The following is a 19,635-nucleotide window of genomic DNA, read 5'->3' on the forward strand; positions in this document are numbered from 1 at the left end:
GATACTAATAATAACTTGGAGGTCATGGTAAGTGTAAACTTGGTTAATACATGGAAAGCGTATAGTGCTAAACAGACATTGTTGTTTTTTCCATTGGTTCCAACTGGCAATTTAAAAAAATTACTTATGAAATATACTTTATATTGATATGTATTTCTCAAAATGGAGTATGAGTTGATTATTTAAAAACACCTTTTAACACAAAATTATTTCTTCTTGAACATTACCCTCCACTGTAATACTTGATTCAGTAAGATGGCAAATTCACCATCAAATCTGGAGTTGGAACCCTAATTCAGTTTGCATTGCCAAGAGAACTTTTTAGTTAGGCCTGGATGCTCAGCATTTCCTCAGCATACTAGAAGTGATGGCCCAAAATCGGATGCTATACATTAGGTTAATTTTCACCTTTTGGGCTTTTTATGTTGAGTAGATTTTTACCAGAAAATAGTTGTGCAAGGAATCTTATTTAAGATGGATATTATGCCAAATTACAATGCCAGACTTTACAATGTAATATGGAAATATTATATATATTTTTTCTAGATACCATTTCAGAGCATTTGGAACCTGAACTTTCTCATTGAAAATGACTTAGGAATAATAAGTCTTTAATTGACTTATCTTTTAAGTGCATGTGTATTTATACATTTATATTTTCTCCCTTCTAGAATTGGGTAGATAAAGCTGAAAAACAGGCTCTTCTCTCTGAAACACTTGACCTATCAGAACTTTTCCATCCAGACACATTTCTTAATGCTCTTCGCCAGGAAACTGCAAGGTAATTAAAATGACATATTTACTTGTCCCTAAGTGTAATTTTGCTTCATTGTCTTCCTATTACACTGCCCTTGATTGTCAAGAAATAAATTTATTATTGAAACACAGTTCTGTTATTTCCTTAGACTGTACTTTAAATCACAGAGTTAACCTTTAGCTTAAAAAAGCATTGCTTTTAATGATGTATTTTATTTGAATTAAAAAAGATAAAATTTAACTTTTACAATTTTGATCATTTGTCTAAACCTGTGCTGCCCACTATGGTAGCCAGAAGTCACATGGACTTATGTAAATGAATTAAAGTAAAATCAGATTTAAAATGCAGTTTTTCAGTAACTCTAACCACATTTAAAGTGCTCAGTATTCACATGGCTTGTGACTGCCATTTTGGACTGTATAAAAGTATTTTTATCTTTCCAGAAAATTCTACTGGACAGTGCTGACTAGCCTCCTTGGTGGAGAAGAGGGCTTGATGATTAAGATCAAGCTCCTTATTACACCACACTTGGATTATCATATCATATATAATTTTTAACAAGTTGGAATGTAATAAAAGAGACATTATTAAAAATATCCTGAACAAAATTTAGTTGTTTAGTAACTCTCAGGGGTTTTTCTATTTATATTGCTTCAGGATCATATTATAAACATCAAATTTCAGTTTGGCTAATAAACATTTATTGAACACCCATCATGTGCCTGCATTTGAGGGTAATGGTCAAAACAGGATTTAAAAATGAAAAAAAAAAAAAAAAAAAAAAAAAAAAAAAAGGCCTTATCCTTAAGGAACTTATAACATCAAAGAGGAGACTGACATGTTACAGTTAACTTTGAAAACTTGGTGTAAACTCTATCATATTAAGCATAGTTTGATGTTTCTTAATTTTAAAAAGTATTGTTATTTGTTATTTAAACATGGTAAATATTTTAATTTTAAATAAATATGACTATATCTTCAGTCACTCTTCATATTTTAATGCCTAAGGATTATTGATTTGTGACATTTGATGCTTTAACTTTACAGGGCAGTGGGCCGTTCTGTGGATAGCCTTAAATTTGTAGCCTCATGGAAAGGTCGACTGCAAGAAGCGAAGCTACAAATTAAGGTACTAGACTAATTTTAGATCTTGGAATCTAAAACTTATCACTAACTGTTATAAGAGATTCTTTTGATCTCGAAGTGAAGAGTTTCTTTTGATCTCGAAGTGACCTATCTTTTTTTTTGTGACCTATCTTTATAGTGTAAGATCAGTAGAGTTAGATTGTATTACCTACATGAAAAATCAAAATAAGTTAAGGTTTGGCATGAAACAACTTGTAATAGAAAATACAGAATCTTCTTATGCAAACATAAGAATCTTGGGGATACAATATTTGAAAATGTAACTTTTAGTACAAATTTATTACAAATCATGCAGTTCTTTTAGCTTACCTGTTCTAAAATTCATCCTAATATTTACAGCACAATAAACTACACACAGGTTGAGCATCCAAACATCTCTAATCCAAAAATTCAAAATACCCCCAGATCTGAACCTTTTTGAGTGCCAATATGATACCACATATTGTCATATTTTGGTGCACATGGGTGGCCAAGATAGTGAAACCTTTGCTTTCTAATGGTTCAGTGTACACAAACTTTGCTTCATGCACAAAATTATTTAAAATATTATATAAAATTACCTTCAGGCTATATTATAAAATGTATATGAAACATAAATGAATTTGGTGTTTAGACTTGGGTCCCATGCCCAAGATAGCTCACTTATGTATGTGCAAATAGCCATGCACTGCATAACAATGGTTCTGTCAATGACAGATTGCACATACTACAGTGGTTTCATAAGATTATAATGGAGCTGAAAAATTCATATTGCCTAGTGATGTCTTTTGTGCACTCTTTCTGGGTTCCATATGAAGTTTAAGGTGTTTTTTTTCCAGTTCAGTGAAGAAGGTCAATGGTAGCTTGATGGGGATAGTGTTGAATCTGTAAATTGCTTTGGGTAGTATGGCCATTTTCACAATATTGATTCTTCCTAACGATGAGCATGGAATATTTTTCCATCTGTTTATGCCCTCTCTTATTTCCTTGAGCAGTGGTTTGTAGTTCTCCTTAAAGAGGTCCTTCACATCCTTTGTTAGTTGTATTCCTAGGTATTTTATTCTCTTTGTAGCAATTGTGAATGGGAGTTTGCTCATGATTTGGCTGTTTGTCTGTTATTAGTGTATAGGAATGCTTGTGATTTTTGCACATTGATTGTGTATCCTGAGACTTTGCTGAAGTTGCTTATCAGCTTAATGAGATTTTGGGCTGAGATGATGGGGTCTTGTAAATGTACAATCATGTCATCTGCAAATAGAGACAATTTGATTTCCTCTTTTTCTAATTGAATATCCTTTATTTCTTTTTCTTGCCTGATTGCTCTGGTCAGAACTTCCAATACTATGTTGAATAGGAGTGGTGAGAGAGGGCACCCTTGTCTTTTGCCCAGTTTTTGCCCATTCAGTATATTGGCTGTTGGTTTATCATAAATAGCTCTTATTATTTTGAGATATGTTCCTTCGATACCTAGTTAATTGAGAGTTTTTAGCATAAAGGGCTGTTGAATTTTGTCAAAGGCCTTCTCTGCATCTATTGAGATAATCATGTGGTTTTTGTCTTTGATTCTGTATACGTGGTGGATTACATTTATAGATTTGTGTATGTTGAACCACCTTTGCATCCCAGGGGTGAAGCTGACTTGATCCTGATGGATAAGCTTTTTGATGTGCTGTTGGATTCAGTTTGCCAGTATTTTATTGAAGATTTTCACATCAATGTTCATCATGGTTATTGGCCTGAAATTTTCTTAGTTGTGTCTCTGCCAGGTTTTGGTATCAGGATGATATTGGTCTCATAAAATGAGTTAGGGAGGATTTCCTCTTTTTGTATTGTTTGGAATAGTTTCATAAGGAATGGTACCAGCTCCTCTTTGTACATCTGGTAGAATTTGGCTGTGAACCTGTCTGGTCCTGGACTTATTTTTGGTTGGTAGGCTATTAATTGCTGCCTCAACTTCAGACCTTGTTATTGCTCTATTCAGGGTTTCAACTTCTTTCTGGTTTAGTCTTGGGAGGGTGTAAGTGTCCAGGAATTTATCCATTTCTTCTAGATTTACTGGTGTGTGTGCATAGAGGTGTTTGTAGTAATCTCTGATGATAGTTTATATTTGTGTGGAATTGGTGATATCACCTTTATCATTTTTTATTACACCTATCCAATTCTTCTCTCTTTTTTATTAGTCTGGCTAGTGGTCTATCTATTTTGTTGATCTTTTCAAAAAGCCAGCTCCTGGATTCATTGATTTTTTTTGAAGGGTTTTTTGTGTCTCTGTCTCCTTCAGTTCTGCTCTGATCTTAGTTATTTCCTGCCTTGCGATAGCTTTTGATTTGTTTGATCTTACTCTTCTAGGTCTTTTAATTGTGACATTAGGGTGTTGATTTTAGATCTTTCCTTGCTTCTCATGTGGGCATTTAGTGCTATAAATTTCCCTCTAGACTCTGCTTTAAATGTGTCCCAGAGATTCTGGTACATTGTGTCTTCGTTCTTATTGGTTTCAAAGAACATCTTTATTTCTGCCTTCATTTCATTATTTATCCAGTAGTCATTCAGGAGCATGTTGTTCAGTTTCCATGTAGTTGTGTGGTTTTGAATGAGTTTCTTAATCCTGATTTCTAATTTGATTGCACTTTGGTCAGAGAGACTATTTGTTATGATTTCCATTCTTTTGCATTTGCTGAGGAGTGATTTATTTCCAATTATGTGGTCAATTTTAGAGTAAGTGTGATGTGGTGCTAAGAAGAATGTATATTCTATGGATTTGGGGTGGAGAGTTCTGTAGATGTCTATTATGTCCGCTTGGTCCAGATCTGAGTTCAAGTCCTGGATATCCTTGTTAATTTTTTGTCTCATTGATCTAATATTGATGGTGCAGTGTTTAAGTCTCCCACTATTATTGTGTGGGAGTCCAAGTCACTGTAGGTCATTAATAACTTGCTTTATGTATCTGGGTGCTCCCGTATTGGGTGCATATATATTTAGGACAATTAGATCTTCTTGTTGCATTGATCCCTTTACCATGATGTAAGGTTCTTTTTTGTCTATTTTGATCTTTGTTGGTTTAAAGTCTTGTTTTTTTCAGAGACTAGGATTGCAACCTCTACCTTTTTTTCCCTCTTCATTTGCTTGGTAAATCTTCCTAAATCCCTGTATTTTGAGCCTATGTGTGTCCTTGCACCTGAGATGTGTCTCCTGAATACAGCACACTGATGGGTCTTAACTTTTTATCCAATTTGCCAGTCTATGTCTTTTGATTGGGGCATTTGGCCCATTTACATTTAAGGTTAATATTGTTATGTGTGAATATGATCCTACCATTTTGATACTAGCTGGTTGATTTACCTGTTAGTTGATGCAGTTTCTTCATTATGTCAATGATCTTTACCATTTGGTATGTTTTTGCAGTGGCTGGTACTATTATTCCTTTCCATATTTAGTGCATCCTTCAGGAGCTCTTGCAAGGCAGATCTGTCTGGTGGTGACAAAATCTCTCAGCAATTGCTTGTCCATAAAGGATTTTATTTCTCCTTCACTATGAAGCTTAGTTTCGTTGGATATGAAATTCTAGGCTGAAAGTTGTTTTCTTTAAGGATGTTGAATATTGGCCCCATTCTCCTCTGGCTTGCAGGGTTTCTGCTGAGAGATCTGCTGTGAGTCTGATGTGCTTCCCTTTGTAGGTAACCAGACCTTGCTTTCTGGCTGAACTTAGCATTTTTCCTTCATTTCAACCCTGGTGAATCTGACAAGTATGTGCCTTGGGATTGCTCTTCTTGAGGAATCTTTGTGGTGTTTTCTGTATTTCCTGAATTTGAATTTTGGCCTGCCTTGCTATGTTGGGAAAGTTCTCCTGGATAATATCCTGAAGAGTGTTTTCCAACTTGGTTTTATTCTCTAGTCACATTCAGGTACACTGAACAAAGATTTGGTTTTTTCACATAATCCCATATTTCTTGAAGGCTTTGTTCATTTCTTTCACTCTTTTTTTCTCTAATCTTGCCTTCTCGTTTTATTTCATTGAGTTTATCAGTCTTTGATATTCTTTCTTCTGCTTGATTTGGCTATTGAAACTTGTGTATGCTTCTTTAAGTTCTCATGCTGTATTTTTCAGCTCCATCAAGTTGTTTATGTTCTTCTCTAAGCTGGTTATTCAGCATTTCGTCTAACCTTTTTTCAGTGTTCTTAGTTTCTTTGCAGTGGGTTAGAACATCCTCCTTTAGCTCAGCGAAGTTTGTTATTACCCACCTTCTGAAGCCTACTTCTGTCAATTTGTCCAACTCATTCTCCATCCTGTTTTGTTCCCTTGCTGACGAGTTGTGATCCCTTGGAGGAGAAGAGGAGTTCTGGTTTTTGGTGATTTCAGTCTTTTTGCACTGGTTTCTTTCCATCTTCATGGATTTATCTATTTTTTGTCGTTGAAGTTGGTGACTTTCAGATGGGGTCTCCGAGTGGATGTCCATTTTGTTGATGTTGAAGCTATTTTTTACTGTTTTTTAGTTTTCCTTCTAACAGTCAGGCCCCTCTGCTGCTTCATCCAAAAAGGGTGCCTGCCAGATGTCAGCCGGAGCTCTCCTGTATGAGATGTCTCTTTGCATATATGGGGATCAGGGAGCCACTTGAGGAAGCAGTCTGTCCCTTATCAGAGCTCAAGTGCTGTGCTGGGAGCTCCATTACTCCCTTCAGAGTTGCTGGGCAGGGACGTTTATGTCTGCTGAAGTGGGACTCACAGCCGCCCGTTTTCCCAGGTGCTCTGACCTGGGAAGGTGGGGCTTTATTTATAAGTCCTTGATGGGCTGCTGCCCTTTTTCAGAGATGTCCTGCCCAGCAAGGAGGGAGTCCAGTCACAGTCTGCCGGCAGAGGCCTTGCTGAGCTGCCACTCATCTGCTGTGTAAACTTCCTTGTGATTTTGTTTACACAGGCAAGGTTAGAACTGCCTCGGTAATTGTGGATACCCCTCCCCCCACTGAGCTGGACAGTCCCAGGTCGAGCTCAAACTGCTGTGCTGGCTGCGAAAATTTCAAGCCAGTAGGTCTCAGCTTGCTGGTCTTTGTGGTGGTGGGACCCGCCGAGCCAGATCACTTGGTTCCCTGCCTTCAGCCCCCCCTTTTTTTTCAGGGGAATGGGCAGTTCTCTCAGGCATTCCAGGGGCCAGCTAAAACAGACGCCCAGTTTTGTGCTGGAAACCTATGGCCCAGGTGTTGTCAGCACCAGTAGAAATCTCCAGGTCTATGGGCTCTAAAGACCGTGAGAAAAGCAAGTATCTGAGCCAGAGTGTCCAGAAAAGTCCCTAATGGCTTCCCTTGGGGTGGGATGGCGAGTTCTTCAGCCCATTGCACTTCTTGGCTGAGGCAAGACCCAACCCTGCCTTGGTTTGCCTTCCTTGGGCTACACCCACTGTCCAGCCAGTCCCCTTGAGATGAACCTGGTACCTCAGTTGGAAATGCAGAGATCACTCACCTTCTGCATCGCTTTTGCTAGGAACTGCGCTCCAGAGCTGTTCCTATTCAGCCATCTTGGTGAAAGTCTCTCCATAATTCCATTTTTAAAACAAATTCAGTGTTAGACTATAGTTCTTTTTTATTTTAAATTTTTGTGTTGAGATGAGGTCTCACTATCTTACCCAGTCTGGTCTCAGACTTCTAGTCTTAAGTGATCCTCCTGCCTCAGCCTCCCAAAGTGACAGGATTATAGGTATAAGCCATTGCATTTGATCTGGCTATAGTTTAATGCAGTTAACTTTCTGCAACTAGCTTTTCAGAAATTCCATTCATATAGTTCTAGTTTCCTGCTCAAAAGATTTGTTTTCATATTACTGCTGTTTTCTAACATACTTTATCATTTATTTATATTTGTTGTCTATCTTATTCCAGTAGAATGTAAGTCCCCTGAGAGTAGTATCAATAGCCGTTACGTAATAAGCACTCAATCAAACCCTTTCTGAATGGTTGAGTTGAGGGCCTACAATAGGAGAGGCACTGTAGTATGTGTTCTTAGCATCAACTCTAATGGTATAGTATGCCAGAAATTTTATCGTTACCAAAAGCTAGATCTTTCCCTTTTGGCTCTATGGACTGCCATTAAATTCTCACTTAAAGCTGAAGGAGTTAGAAAAGTTTTCTTTCATTTCTTTGCATTTAATTTTTCATTTTGTTTTGTTTTGTTGAGATGGGGTTTTGCTATGCGGCCCAGGTTGAGTTTGAACTCCTCGGCTCAAGCAATCCTCCTGCCTCAGCTTCTTGAGTAGCTGGGATTACAGGCACATACCACCACACCCAGCTTCTTCACATTTTATTTTAACCTTAGCCCCTAGGTCATGAGAGCTACCTTATCTATTACTGGTGGTCATACACTGCTGCCCCATTGTCAGAAGAAGGAGGGAACACAAGACCTGTATATTTATATCTGGCAGCTGTAAACCATGCATGTAAGTTTAGCATCTTTATTTAATTTAGGAGTATAATAAGCAAGGGAAGCCAGTTTTATTCTGTGTCAAAATGTGTTCATATTTCCCAGAGTATATTGTCCCTGTTCTTTCAAAATGGGAATAAAGTTATGCACAACCAGAAAATCCCAAGCTTATATAATTGTTTTCTACTTTGGAGCAGTGGGGCATGGGCTGCACTAACAGTCAGTTAAATAAGATTCTAATATTAGTTTCTAAAAAATATCTATGTGACACTTTTAAGCAGTTAATGGGACAGTCTGAACCTTGGCTGTCACAATTATGAGTAGATTTCAATAATAACTTTCACTGACATGTTTATTATGAGGATCTCTGAATATATATGCATAATCTGAATATATATAAAATATAATGAATATAATAAATAAAATATGAATATATTATATTCATTATATTTTATATTCAATATATTTTATATATATTACATATTCATTTATATATAATATACATATTTTATATATATTCAGATTATACACATACAGAGATCCTCATAATAAACATGTCAATGAAAGTCATTGAGTAGAATATATTCATTATATTTTATATATAATATAAATAAAATATGAATATATATAATATATATTCAGATTATACATATATATTCAGAGATCCTCATAATAAACAAATCAATGAAGTTATAATGAATATATACATTTTATATTCAGATTACATATATGATTAAGATCTGTGTAGGTAGGAAATATTTGTTTAATTGGAAAAGAAAGTATATTTTCATCTAAAGTTCTATCTCCAGTAAGCAAAATTATTTTGCACTTAGGATTCATTAAAGAATATTTTATTATTAAAAATTAAAATTCTCACTTTTGAATATTTAGTAACATAAGCAAGTTTGGTATAATGACTAGAAAATAATTGCCATTTTTGTTAATAATATATTTCCACATATATTTATAACTTTAATTTTAAAACTCTTGTTTACACATGAGATTTGAGATAATTTGACAGAACTTTTCCTCTTTTTGGTCCAATCATGTGAGCTATAAAAGCACATTTTCTAACTTTCTCACCTGTAGTTTCCAGAAATATTTATCAGGGAAGAAGTCTTTTTTAAAAGGTTCTCACTGTTAGCACTTGGCAAAATCATCCATTTAGGCTCTTTTTAATTATGTTTTCAACAAAGGGGATTGTTTCAATAGGAGAACTTTGTATTTGAATTTTACTATCACTATAATTTTATTAGGTTTTTTTTTTTTAAATCTCTGTCACCATAGACTGAATTAAACAGTGAGGCTGTAGTTCTCCAAACCAATCAAATCTTAAACCCTCTAGACCTACTTGAGAAACATGTTTATATATTGATTTTCAGATTCTGAACATGCCCCCCTAAAATTCCTAAGTGCCATTATAGATTTATTATTTGTTAAATAGTACTTGTGAAACTTGATATTGCAAAATACATAAGTCAAACTCATGTTCCGCCTGCATGTTACATCTTCCTCCAAGGCTGAGAGAGGATTGCCCTAGCCACACTTCAAGTAGCCATATGTGGTATAGGATATACAGTAACCACATATGGCTACTGAGCACATATGGGTACTATATTGTAGCTCTACATGGAACAGTCAATTCCCTAGGAAATTTAAACATCCTTTGTTCTTCAAGGTTATTTTTTCAGTAATGTTTAATATTTTCTATTATTAAACATTTTAAACAAATACAGGAGAAAAGAGAGTAGTAAACTGAGTCGGCATATTCCAAGGCTTTAAGATTCAGAAACATTCCCCTTTTTTCTCTCTTCTATTGGTAAAACACATTTCAGACATCATTTTATTTTGCCCCTTCATGGTTCTGAATGTGTTTCTTTAAAAATATATATTTTCTTAAATACATTATCACAAATAACAAAATTTTGGAAACATTTAATATTCAGCCCCAAACAGTATACTGTCCAGTCTCTGAAAAAACTCCTTCCTTTTGTTTGAATCAGTGTCAAAATAATGAAATGAGATGCTCACACTGGTTATGTGCTTTAAGTCTTTTTACATCTCAATCAGGTTGCAGTTTTCATTTCATACTACTGTTTGTTACAGGAGTGAGGTTATTTCTCCTATAGAATGAGATATATTCTATACTCATCTGTTTGCTTCTTTGTAGTAGTATTTAACTTTTGTTCCACTGTCTCTCATTTCTTATAAATTAATTCCAAAGATATAATTACATTCATTTTTTTGTGGGGCGGGAGGCAGCTGAAACACATCATAGGTGGCACTGGGTTCTTCATTTTACATTGCGTGATGAGGCACACAAAGTGTTGTTTTCCTGTTTTTAGTGATGCTAACATTGATTCATGTGTACAGGCAGTGACAGCCTCATTCCTCATATAAAGTTTCTCATCAGTCTTTTATCTAATAGTTTTAACCATTGATGATCATTACTTGGATAATTAGGGGTTGCATACTGATTTTTCTAATTGTTGTTCTTTCCACATTTATGAGCTAAGATTCTTCTGCAATGAAGCTTCGATTAGGTCTATGTGGTTACCTGGATACCATGAAATAACTTTTGTGTTGAAAATATAGAATGCTTTTTTTTTTTTTTTTCATTTAAACTGGGAATATTCCAAAGATGCTATTGATACATAAGTTTCCAGCAGTGCCCAATGATATTTTCTCTTTAAGTAGTATTGTGAGCTTCCTGTATGTCTAATGTTTCAGTAAATTGCATTTATTATTTTTCATGTGCGGTTGTCTCTGGTCTTTGGCATATATGTGATGCCTTATTTTTTTTTATTGTACTTTAGGTTCTGGGGTGCATGTACAGATCATGCAGGATTGTTGCATAGGTACATACATGGCAAGGTGCTTTGCTGCCTTCATCCCCCTATCGCCTATATCTGGTATTTCTGCCCTCATTATCCATCCCCCCCCACCCACCACTGCTCTTTGCTTCTTTGTGGTAGTATTTAACTTCTTTTCCTCTGTCTCTCATTCCTTATAAATGAGAGAGAGGAAAAAAAGTTAAATACTACCCCTAGGCCCCCCAACACCGACGGCAGTATGTGATGCTCCCATCCCTGTGTCCACTGTTCTAATTGTTCAACACCCACCTATGAGTGATAACATACAGTGTTTGATTTTCTGTTCTTGTGTCAGTTTGCTGAGAATGATGGTTTCCAGATTCATCCATGTCCCTATGAAGGACATGAACTCATTGTTTTTTATGGCTGCATAGTATACCATGGTGTATAAGTGCCACATTTTCTTTATCCAGGATATTGCTGATGGACATTTGGGTTGATTTCAGGTCTTTGCTATTGTAAACGGTGCCGCTATGAACATATGTGAACATGTGTCTTTATAATAGAACGATTTATAATCCTTTGGATATATACCCAGTAATGGGATTGCTGGGTCAAATGGAATTTCTATTTCTAGGTCCTTGAGGAATCACCACACTGTCTTCCACAATGGTTGAACTAATTTACACTCCCACCAACAGTGTAAAAGTGTTCCTATTTCTCCACATCCTCTCCAGCATCTGTTGTTTCCAGATTTTTTAATGATCACCATTTGAACTGGTGTGAGATGGTATCTCAATGTAGCTTTGATTTGCATTTCTCTAATGACCAGTCATGATGAGCATTTTTCATATGTTTGTTGGCCTCATAGAGGTCTTCTTTTGTAAAGTGTCTGTTCATATCCTTCACCCACTTTTGAATGGCTTTGTTTTTTTCTTGTAAATCTGTTTTAGTTCTTTGTAGATTCTGGATATTAGCCCTTTGTCAGATGGGTAGATGGCAAAAATTTTTCACCATTTTTCTGGTTGCCAGTTTGCCCTAATGATCGTTTCCTTTGCTGTACAGAAGCTCTGGAGTTTAATTAGATCCCATTTGTCTATTTTGGCTTTTGTTGCCATTACTTTTGGTGTTTTAGTCTTGGAGTCCTTGCCTATGCCTATGTCCTGAATGGTATTGCCTAGGTTTTCTTCTAGGATTTTTATGGTATTAGGTCTTATGTTTAGCTCTTTAATCCATCTGGAGTTAATTTTAATATAAGGTGTCAGGAAGGGGTCCAGTTTCTGCTTTCTGCACATGGCTAGCCACTTTTCCCAGCACCATTTATTAAACAGGGAATCCTTTCCCCATTGCTTGTTTTTGTTAGGTTTGTCAAAGATCAGATGATTGTAGATGTGTGCTGTTTCTTCTGAGGCTTCTGTTCTGTTCCATTGGTCTCTGTTTTGGTACCAGTACCATGCTGTTTTGATTACTATAGGCTTGTAGTATAGTTTGAAGTCAGGCAGTCTGATGTCTCCAGCTTTGTTTTTTTTGCTTAGAATTGTTTTGGCTATGTGAGCTCTCTTTTGGTTCCATATGAAGTTTGAGGTGGTTTTTTCCATTTCTGTGAAGAAGGTCATTGGTAGCTTGCTGGAGATAGCATTGAATCTATAAATTACTTTGGGCAGTATGGCCATTTTCATGATGTTCATTCTTCCCAACCATGAGGGTGGGATGTTTTTTCATCTGTTTGTGTCCTCTCTTATTTCATTGAGCAGTGGTTTGTAGTTCTCCTTGAAGAGGTCCTTTACATCCTTTGTTAGTTGTATTCCTAGGTATTTTATTCTCTTTGTAACAATTGTGAATAGAAGTTAGTTCTTGATTTGGCTCTCTGTTTGTCTGTTATTGGTGTATAGAAATGCTTGTGATTTCTGCACATTGATTTTGTAACCTGAAACTTTGCTGAAATTGCTTATCAGTTTAAGGAGATTCTGCGCTGAGATGATGGGGTCTTCTAAATATACAATCATGCCATCTGCAAATAGAGACAATTTGGCTTCCTCTTTTCCTAATTGAATATTCTTTATTTCTTTTTCTTGCCTGATTTCTCTGGCTAGAACTTCCAATACTATATTGAATAGGAGTGGTGAGAGAGGGCATTCTTGTGTTATGCCAGATTCCAAAGGGAATGATTCCAGTTTTTGCCCATTCAGTATGATATTGGCTGTGGTTTTGTCGTAAATAGCTTTTATTCTTTTGTGATACATACCATTGATACCTAGTTTATTGAGGCTTTTTAGCATAAAGGGCTATTGAATTTTGTCGAAGGCCTTGATGCATCTATTGAGATAATCATGAGGTTTTTGTCTTTGGTTTTGTTTTTGTGATGGATTACATTTATTGACTGGCATATGTTGAATCAGGCTTGCATCCCCAGAATGAAGCCTCCTTGATCATGATGAATAAGCTTTTTGATTTGCTGTTGCATTCTGTTTGCCAGTATTTTATTGAAGATTTTTGTGTCGATGTTCATTATGGATATTGGCCTGAAGTTTTCTTTTTTAGTTGCATCTCTGTCCAGTTTTGGTATTAGGATGATGCTGGTCTCATAAAATGAGTTGGGGAGGATTCCCTCCTTTTGTGTTGTTTGGAATAGTTTCAGAAGGAATGGTACCAGCTCCTCTTTATATGTCTGGTAGAATTCGACTGTGAACCCATCTGGATCTGGGCTTTTTTTTAAGCTGGTAGGCTATTAATTGCTGCCTCAACTTCAGCCCTTGTTATTGATCTATTCAGGGATTCAACTTCTTCCTAGTTTAGTTTTTGGAGGATGCAAGTGTACAGGAATTTATCTATTTCTTCCAGGTTTACTAGTTCGTGTGCATAGAGTTGTTTGTAGTAATCTCTGATGGTAGTTTGTATTTCTGTGGAATCAGTGGTCATGTACCCTTTATTGTTTTTTATTGCATCTATTTTATTCTTCTCCCTTTTCTTTTTTATTAGTCTGGCTAGTGGTCATTTTGTTAATCTTTTCAAAAAACCAGCTCCTGGATTTGTTGATTTTTTGAAGGGTTTTTTTGTGTCTCTATCTCCCTCAGTTCTGCTCTGATCTTAGTTATTTCTTGTGTTCTGCTAGCTTTTGAGTTTTTTTGATCTTGCTCCTCTAGCTCTTTCAGTTTTGATGGTAGGGTGTCAATTTTAGACCTTTCCTTACTCTTCGTGTGGGCATTTATTGCTATGAGTTTCCCACTAGACACTGCTTTAAATGTGTCCCAGAGATTCTGGTATGTTGTGTCTTTGTTCTCGTTGGTTTCGAGGAACATCTTTATTTCTGCATTCATTTCTTTCTTTATCCAGTCTACATGCAGGAGCCAGTTGTTCATTTTCCATGAAGTTGTGCAGTTTTGAGTTTGTTTCTTAATCATGAGTTCTAATTTGATTGCACTGTGGTCTGAGAGACTGTTTTGATTTCTATTCTTTTGCATTTGCTGAGGAGTGATTTACTTCCAATTATGTGGTCGATTTTAGAGTAAGTGCGATGTGGTGCTGAGAAGAATGTATGTCTATTACGTTTGCTTGGTCCAGATCTGCATTCAAGTCTTGGATTTCCTTGTTGATTTTCTGTCTCATTGATCTGATATTGACAGTGGAATGTTGAAGTCTCCCACTAAGGCTCTTTGTAGGTCATTAAGGATTTGCATTATGTATCTAGGTGCTTCTGTGTTGGGTGTGTATATATTTAGGATCATTAGCTCTTCTTGTTGTATTGATCCTTTTACCATTATATAATGCCCTTCTTTGTTGCTTTCGATCTTTGTTGGCTTAAAGTCCATTTTATCAGAGACTAGGATTGCCACCTCTGCTTTTTTTGCTCTTCATTTGCTTGGTAATTCTTCTTCCACCCCTTTATTTTGAGTCTATGTGTATCTTTGCACATGAGATGGGTCTCCTGTATACAGCACACCGGTGGTTTTGGCTTTTTATCCAATTTGCCAGTCTGTGTCTTTTGATTGGGGTATTTAGTCTATTTACATTTAATGTTAATATTGTTATATGTGAATTTGATCCTGCCATTTTATTACTGGTTATTACTGTTTGGTTGTTTTGCCCTTTGGTTGGCGTAATTTCTTCATTGCATTGTTGGTCTTTACCATTTGGTTCTTTTTTGCAATGGCTGCTACTGGTTTTTCCTTTCTGTATTTAGTGCTTCCCTCAGTAGCTCTTGCAGGGCAGGTCTGGTGATGACAAAATCTCTCAGTAATTGCTTGTATGTAAAGTATTTTATTTCTCCTTCACTTATGAAGCTTAGTTTGGCTGGATGTGAAATTCTGGGTTGAAAGTTCTTTTCTTTAAGGATGTTGAATATTGGCCCCCACTCTTGTCTGGCTTGTAGGGTTTCTGCAGAGAGATCCACTGTGAGTCAGATGGGCTTCCCTTTGTGGGTGACCTGACCTTTCTCTCTGGCTGCCCTTAGTATTTTTTCCTTCATTTCAACTGTGGTGAACCTGACAATTATGGGCCTTGGGGTTGCTCTTCTAGAGGGGTATCATTGTGGTGTTCCCTGTATTTCCTGTATTTGAATGTTGGCCTGCCTTGCCAGGTTGGTGAAATTCTCCTGGATAATATCCTGAAGAGCATTTTCCAGCTTGGATTCATTCTCCCTGTCATCTTCCGGTACACTGATCAGGCATAGATTAGGTCTTTTCACATAATCCCATATTTCTTGAAGGCTTTGTTCATTTCTTTTCACTCTTTGTTCTCTTTTCTTGCCTTCTCATTTTATTTCGTTGATTTGATCTTTAATCTCTGATATTCTTTCTTACGCTTGATCTGTTTGGCTATTAAAACTTGTGTATGCATCCTGAAGTTCTTGTGCTGTGTTTTTCAGCTCCATCAAGTTGTTTATGTTCTTCTCTAAGCTGGTTATTCTAGTTAGCATTTTGTCTAACCTTTTTTCAAGGTTTTTAGTTTCTTTGCATTGGGATAGAACATGTTCCTTTAACCGAGAGAAGTTTGTTATTACCCACCTTCTGAAGCCTACTTCTGTCCATTTGTCAAATTTGTTCTCCATCCTGCTTTGTTCCCTTGCTGGTGAGGAGTTGTGATCTCATGGGGGGAGAGAAGTTTTGTGTTTTGATGGTTTCATTTTGCTTTTGCTGTTTCTCCCCATCTCTTGCATTTATACAGTTTTGATCTCAGGTAGCTGCTTGGAGAGGCAGCCTTTCCTTTGTCTGCCTGCAGAGGCATTGCTGGGCTCCTGCAGATTCAGTGGAGCCGCTGCATCTTTTATTTACTCAGGAAAATTATGCTGGAATCTGCAATGGTGACTTCCCTTATGCCTGTCAAGCTGGATAGTTCCTGGTCACTTTCTAACTGACTTTCTGGGTGCCTAACTCTGGAGTGAGAGTTTTTTGGCCTGCTGGGCTTTGTGTGGGGTGGGAAACCCATCCCGCCATTTGGGCTGTTTCCCTGCATTCCATTACCCTTCTTAGTGGGGGGGTGGGTAGCTCTGTACCACCAGCTTTTAGGGTTTTAGGCTTTCTTGGCGTCAGCCAATGCTTCCGCCTAGATCTATGCTACAGCCTCAGCCCCAACTCAAGTTGATTGATGTTCTGCCCCGTTCAGGCAGCTTGCTGAGGCTTTTCAGCCCAGCGAAGATTTCCTGTTCTGTGGGTTGTAGAGGGCTTGGGTGGAATGCTGTATCCGAATCGAAGTCCCAGAGGGGGAGGTCCCCTGGTCCTCTGCTCAGTTGGTGCGGCAGTGCCCCACCTTGCTGCAACTTGCTCTGTAGTTTATACCCCCTGTCCAACCAGACCCACAAAATGAACCTGGTAACCTCGTTTCGAATTGTGGAGACCACTGGGCTTCTGCATCTCTCTTGCTGGGAGCTGTCTCTTATTTGGCCATCTTGGGATCCCCACTCTGTGACGCCTCTTAATGTTGACCTGTATATTTTTTTTCTTTCTTGAGGAGAGGGTAAACCTTAATAGGGAAGTTTAACATCATACACATAAATGCACAAATCTTGAGAGTACGGTTTTATGAATTTTCAGTAAGTTAATAAACCTATGAAACTATCATGCAGATCAATATTAATATTTTATAATTTTTTTCTCAAAAATTCTGTTTATAATTAAATGGACCTACCATATTTAGTACAAACCTTTTTTTTCTTTTTCAATATATTGTAAATAACTGAGAACTGCTGAAGATGCCCCTAGGAGATTATGATTCATCCACTTTTATCTAAATGTATACTAATGGTAGGTAAAATATAAAAACAGGAAACCACAAACCTTAGCTGGCTTGAAATACATTGTATCAGAAACAGGACAGAAAATAAAATTATAAGTAGGGCCAAAAATACAAATATATTGAGCTCTAGGTCCAGAATTAGTAAGTAATGAAGTACGGCTTCTTTAGAGTAAAAGGAATTAGTGGTGCTATATGTTACATGGGACTATAGTCAGGCTCATTGCTTGTTGAATCAAGGACTGAGGAGATGCCAAAGACCATCTCCCCAATAAAAGGAGACTGAATAAAGCTGTTGCAGGCCTGGTGCAGTGGTTCATGCCTGTAATCCCAGCTCTTTGGGAGGCCAAGGCTAGCGGATCGCTTGATTCCAGGAGTTTAATACCAGCCCTGGCAACATGTCAGAACCCTGTTTCTACTAAAAATACAAAAAAATAGCCAGGCTGGTGGTGCATGCCTGTCATTTCAGCTGGTTGAGGTGGGAGAATCGCCCAGGAGATCACGGCTGCAGTGAGCCGTGATCATGCCACTGTATTCCAGCCTTGGCAAGGGGAGTGAGACCCGGCCTCAAATAAACAAACAAAATAAAGCTGTTGCAGAATCACTGATTGAGTTTATCTGTAGGCTTAAGAAAGCTGAAAGACAAAGAAATAGCCTGACTCCTTAGATGTTGAATCTCACTACCTATCCACAAGATCTGCAGTATACCAACACTGCCAGAACAGAACCCTCCTGATTGGTATTATAAATATTGTATGTAGGTAGATATGGCAGGGATAGTACAGAGGTCTATGGAGGGAAAATACTTCTGAAGATGAACCTAGAATCCAAAATAAATAGGAAAACATCTAATCCAAAAAAAGGAAACTAACAAAATCATCAGATGAAATGGTTAGTAATTTAGTTTGTTGTTAATTTTACAGAAATATCTAACAAAAATGTTAACTATTTTAGCTTCCTTGAACAGATACATAAAGGAATAACTTTAACTGTAAAAAGCAATTTCTGGAAGAGAAACAGGGAGAGATAATACACTAATAGTTGAATAATATTAGAAATGAAAAATGTAGTCTTTAAATAAAAATATTGATAGACAAAATATACTCTACATCAGATATGATTGAAAAAGGCATGACAAATTGGTTATGTTAGGAGACACAGATAGTAATATTAGGTTCTCCATCCTATTTTTAAAAGGATTTCTGGAAGTATAAAACGGAGAATGACAAAGAAGTGAAATCTGAAAAACTAATTCAGGAATTTTCCAGAATTGGATGAAAAGCATCTGCTAAGTACCAAAAAGCAAAAGTAAATTCAGGTTCATACCTAATCACACTATAGTAAATCTAGTCAATATCCAGATTAAAGAAAAAAAATCTTCAAAGTTACCAGGTAGAAAATCAGATTTTCTACCAAAATAATTACTATGTTGACAGCAGACTTCTCATTCACAACACTAGATGTCAGAAGACAGTAAAATAATATATTCAAATTGATGAGGAAAAGTAATTGTTAAACTCAAACTTTATTGGCATCTTAAATACTATTCAATAATGAAAGCAAAAAAAGATACTTTAGGAACCCAAAGACCACAAGAATTCACCACTCACAGCCTCAATAAAAGAAATATTGAACATGTGCTTCTTCAGAAAGTAAAGACAGAGAGAAAGTAATGAACACTTAAAACAATAGTGAACCCCAAATTAACAAAGTAATTTTTGTGTGTAATTTAACTTAAATTTAAGTAACTTAAAGTTTTATATTTAAGCTGACAATCTAAACAGCAATAATTCAATTAGGGATAATTTGTTAAAATTTATACTATATTCAGTACTGAATAGGAATTTATTAGAATTGATTAGAAAATTTTACACTTAATTATGCATTTAAAAGTAGATGGTAAAACACTACAATAGATANAAAAAAAAAAAAAAAAAAAAAAAAAAAAAAAAAAAAAAAAAAAAAAAAAAAAAAAAAAAAAAAAAAAAAAGTAAAGAGAAAAAAATACAAAATAATAGAAGTAACCTCAAATATATGAGTATTGTAAACATATTAATCCTAACAATTAGGAGATAGAGATGATCAGACTCGGGAAAAAATAAAATCCAGTTATATGGTACTTAAAAGATATAAATTTAAGTCATGATCACGCAGATAATTTGAGAATAAAGAAGTAGAAAAATACACAAAAGAAGAACTTAATGGGGAAAATGCCACATTCACTTATCCCAAGAATAAATAATTTGAAAATGTCAGACTTTCCAAAACAAAAATTTAAAATTTAATGCAATTTCAACCAATATCCCAAA

At 36.2% G+C, this 19,635-nt stretch overlaps 1 protein-coding gene across 6 annotated transcripts in view; it reads left to right on the top strand.

Moving 5' to 3' along the window:
- DYNC2H1 (dynein cytoplasmic 2 heavy chain 1) overlaps nucleotides 1-19,635 on the top strand; it is a 390,963-nt gene that overhangs the window by 342,676 nt on the left and 28,652 nt on the right. For all 6 annotated transcript variants that reach the window (XM_017544781.2, XM_017544786.2, XM_017544784.2 and 3 more), the window contains 2 exons: nucleotides 672-781; nucleotides 1,805-1,886. In XM_017544781.2, the coding sequence (XP_017400270.1) occupies nucleotides 672-781; nucleotides 1,805-1,886 (192 nt within the window). The remainder of the gene's footprint in view (nucleotides 1-671; nucleotides 782-1,804; nucleotides 1,887-19,635) is intronic.

The sequence above is a fragment of the Cebus imitator genome, unplaced genomic scaffold (assembly GCF_001604975.1).
Source record: "Cebus imitator isolate Cc_AM_T3 unplaced genomic scaffold, Cebus_imitator-1.0 Scaffold171, whole genome shotgun sequence".
Lineage (NCBI taxonomy): Eukaryota > Metazoa > Chordata > Mammalia > Primates > Cebidae > Cebus > Cebus imitator.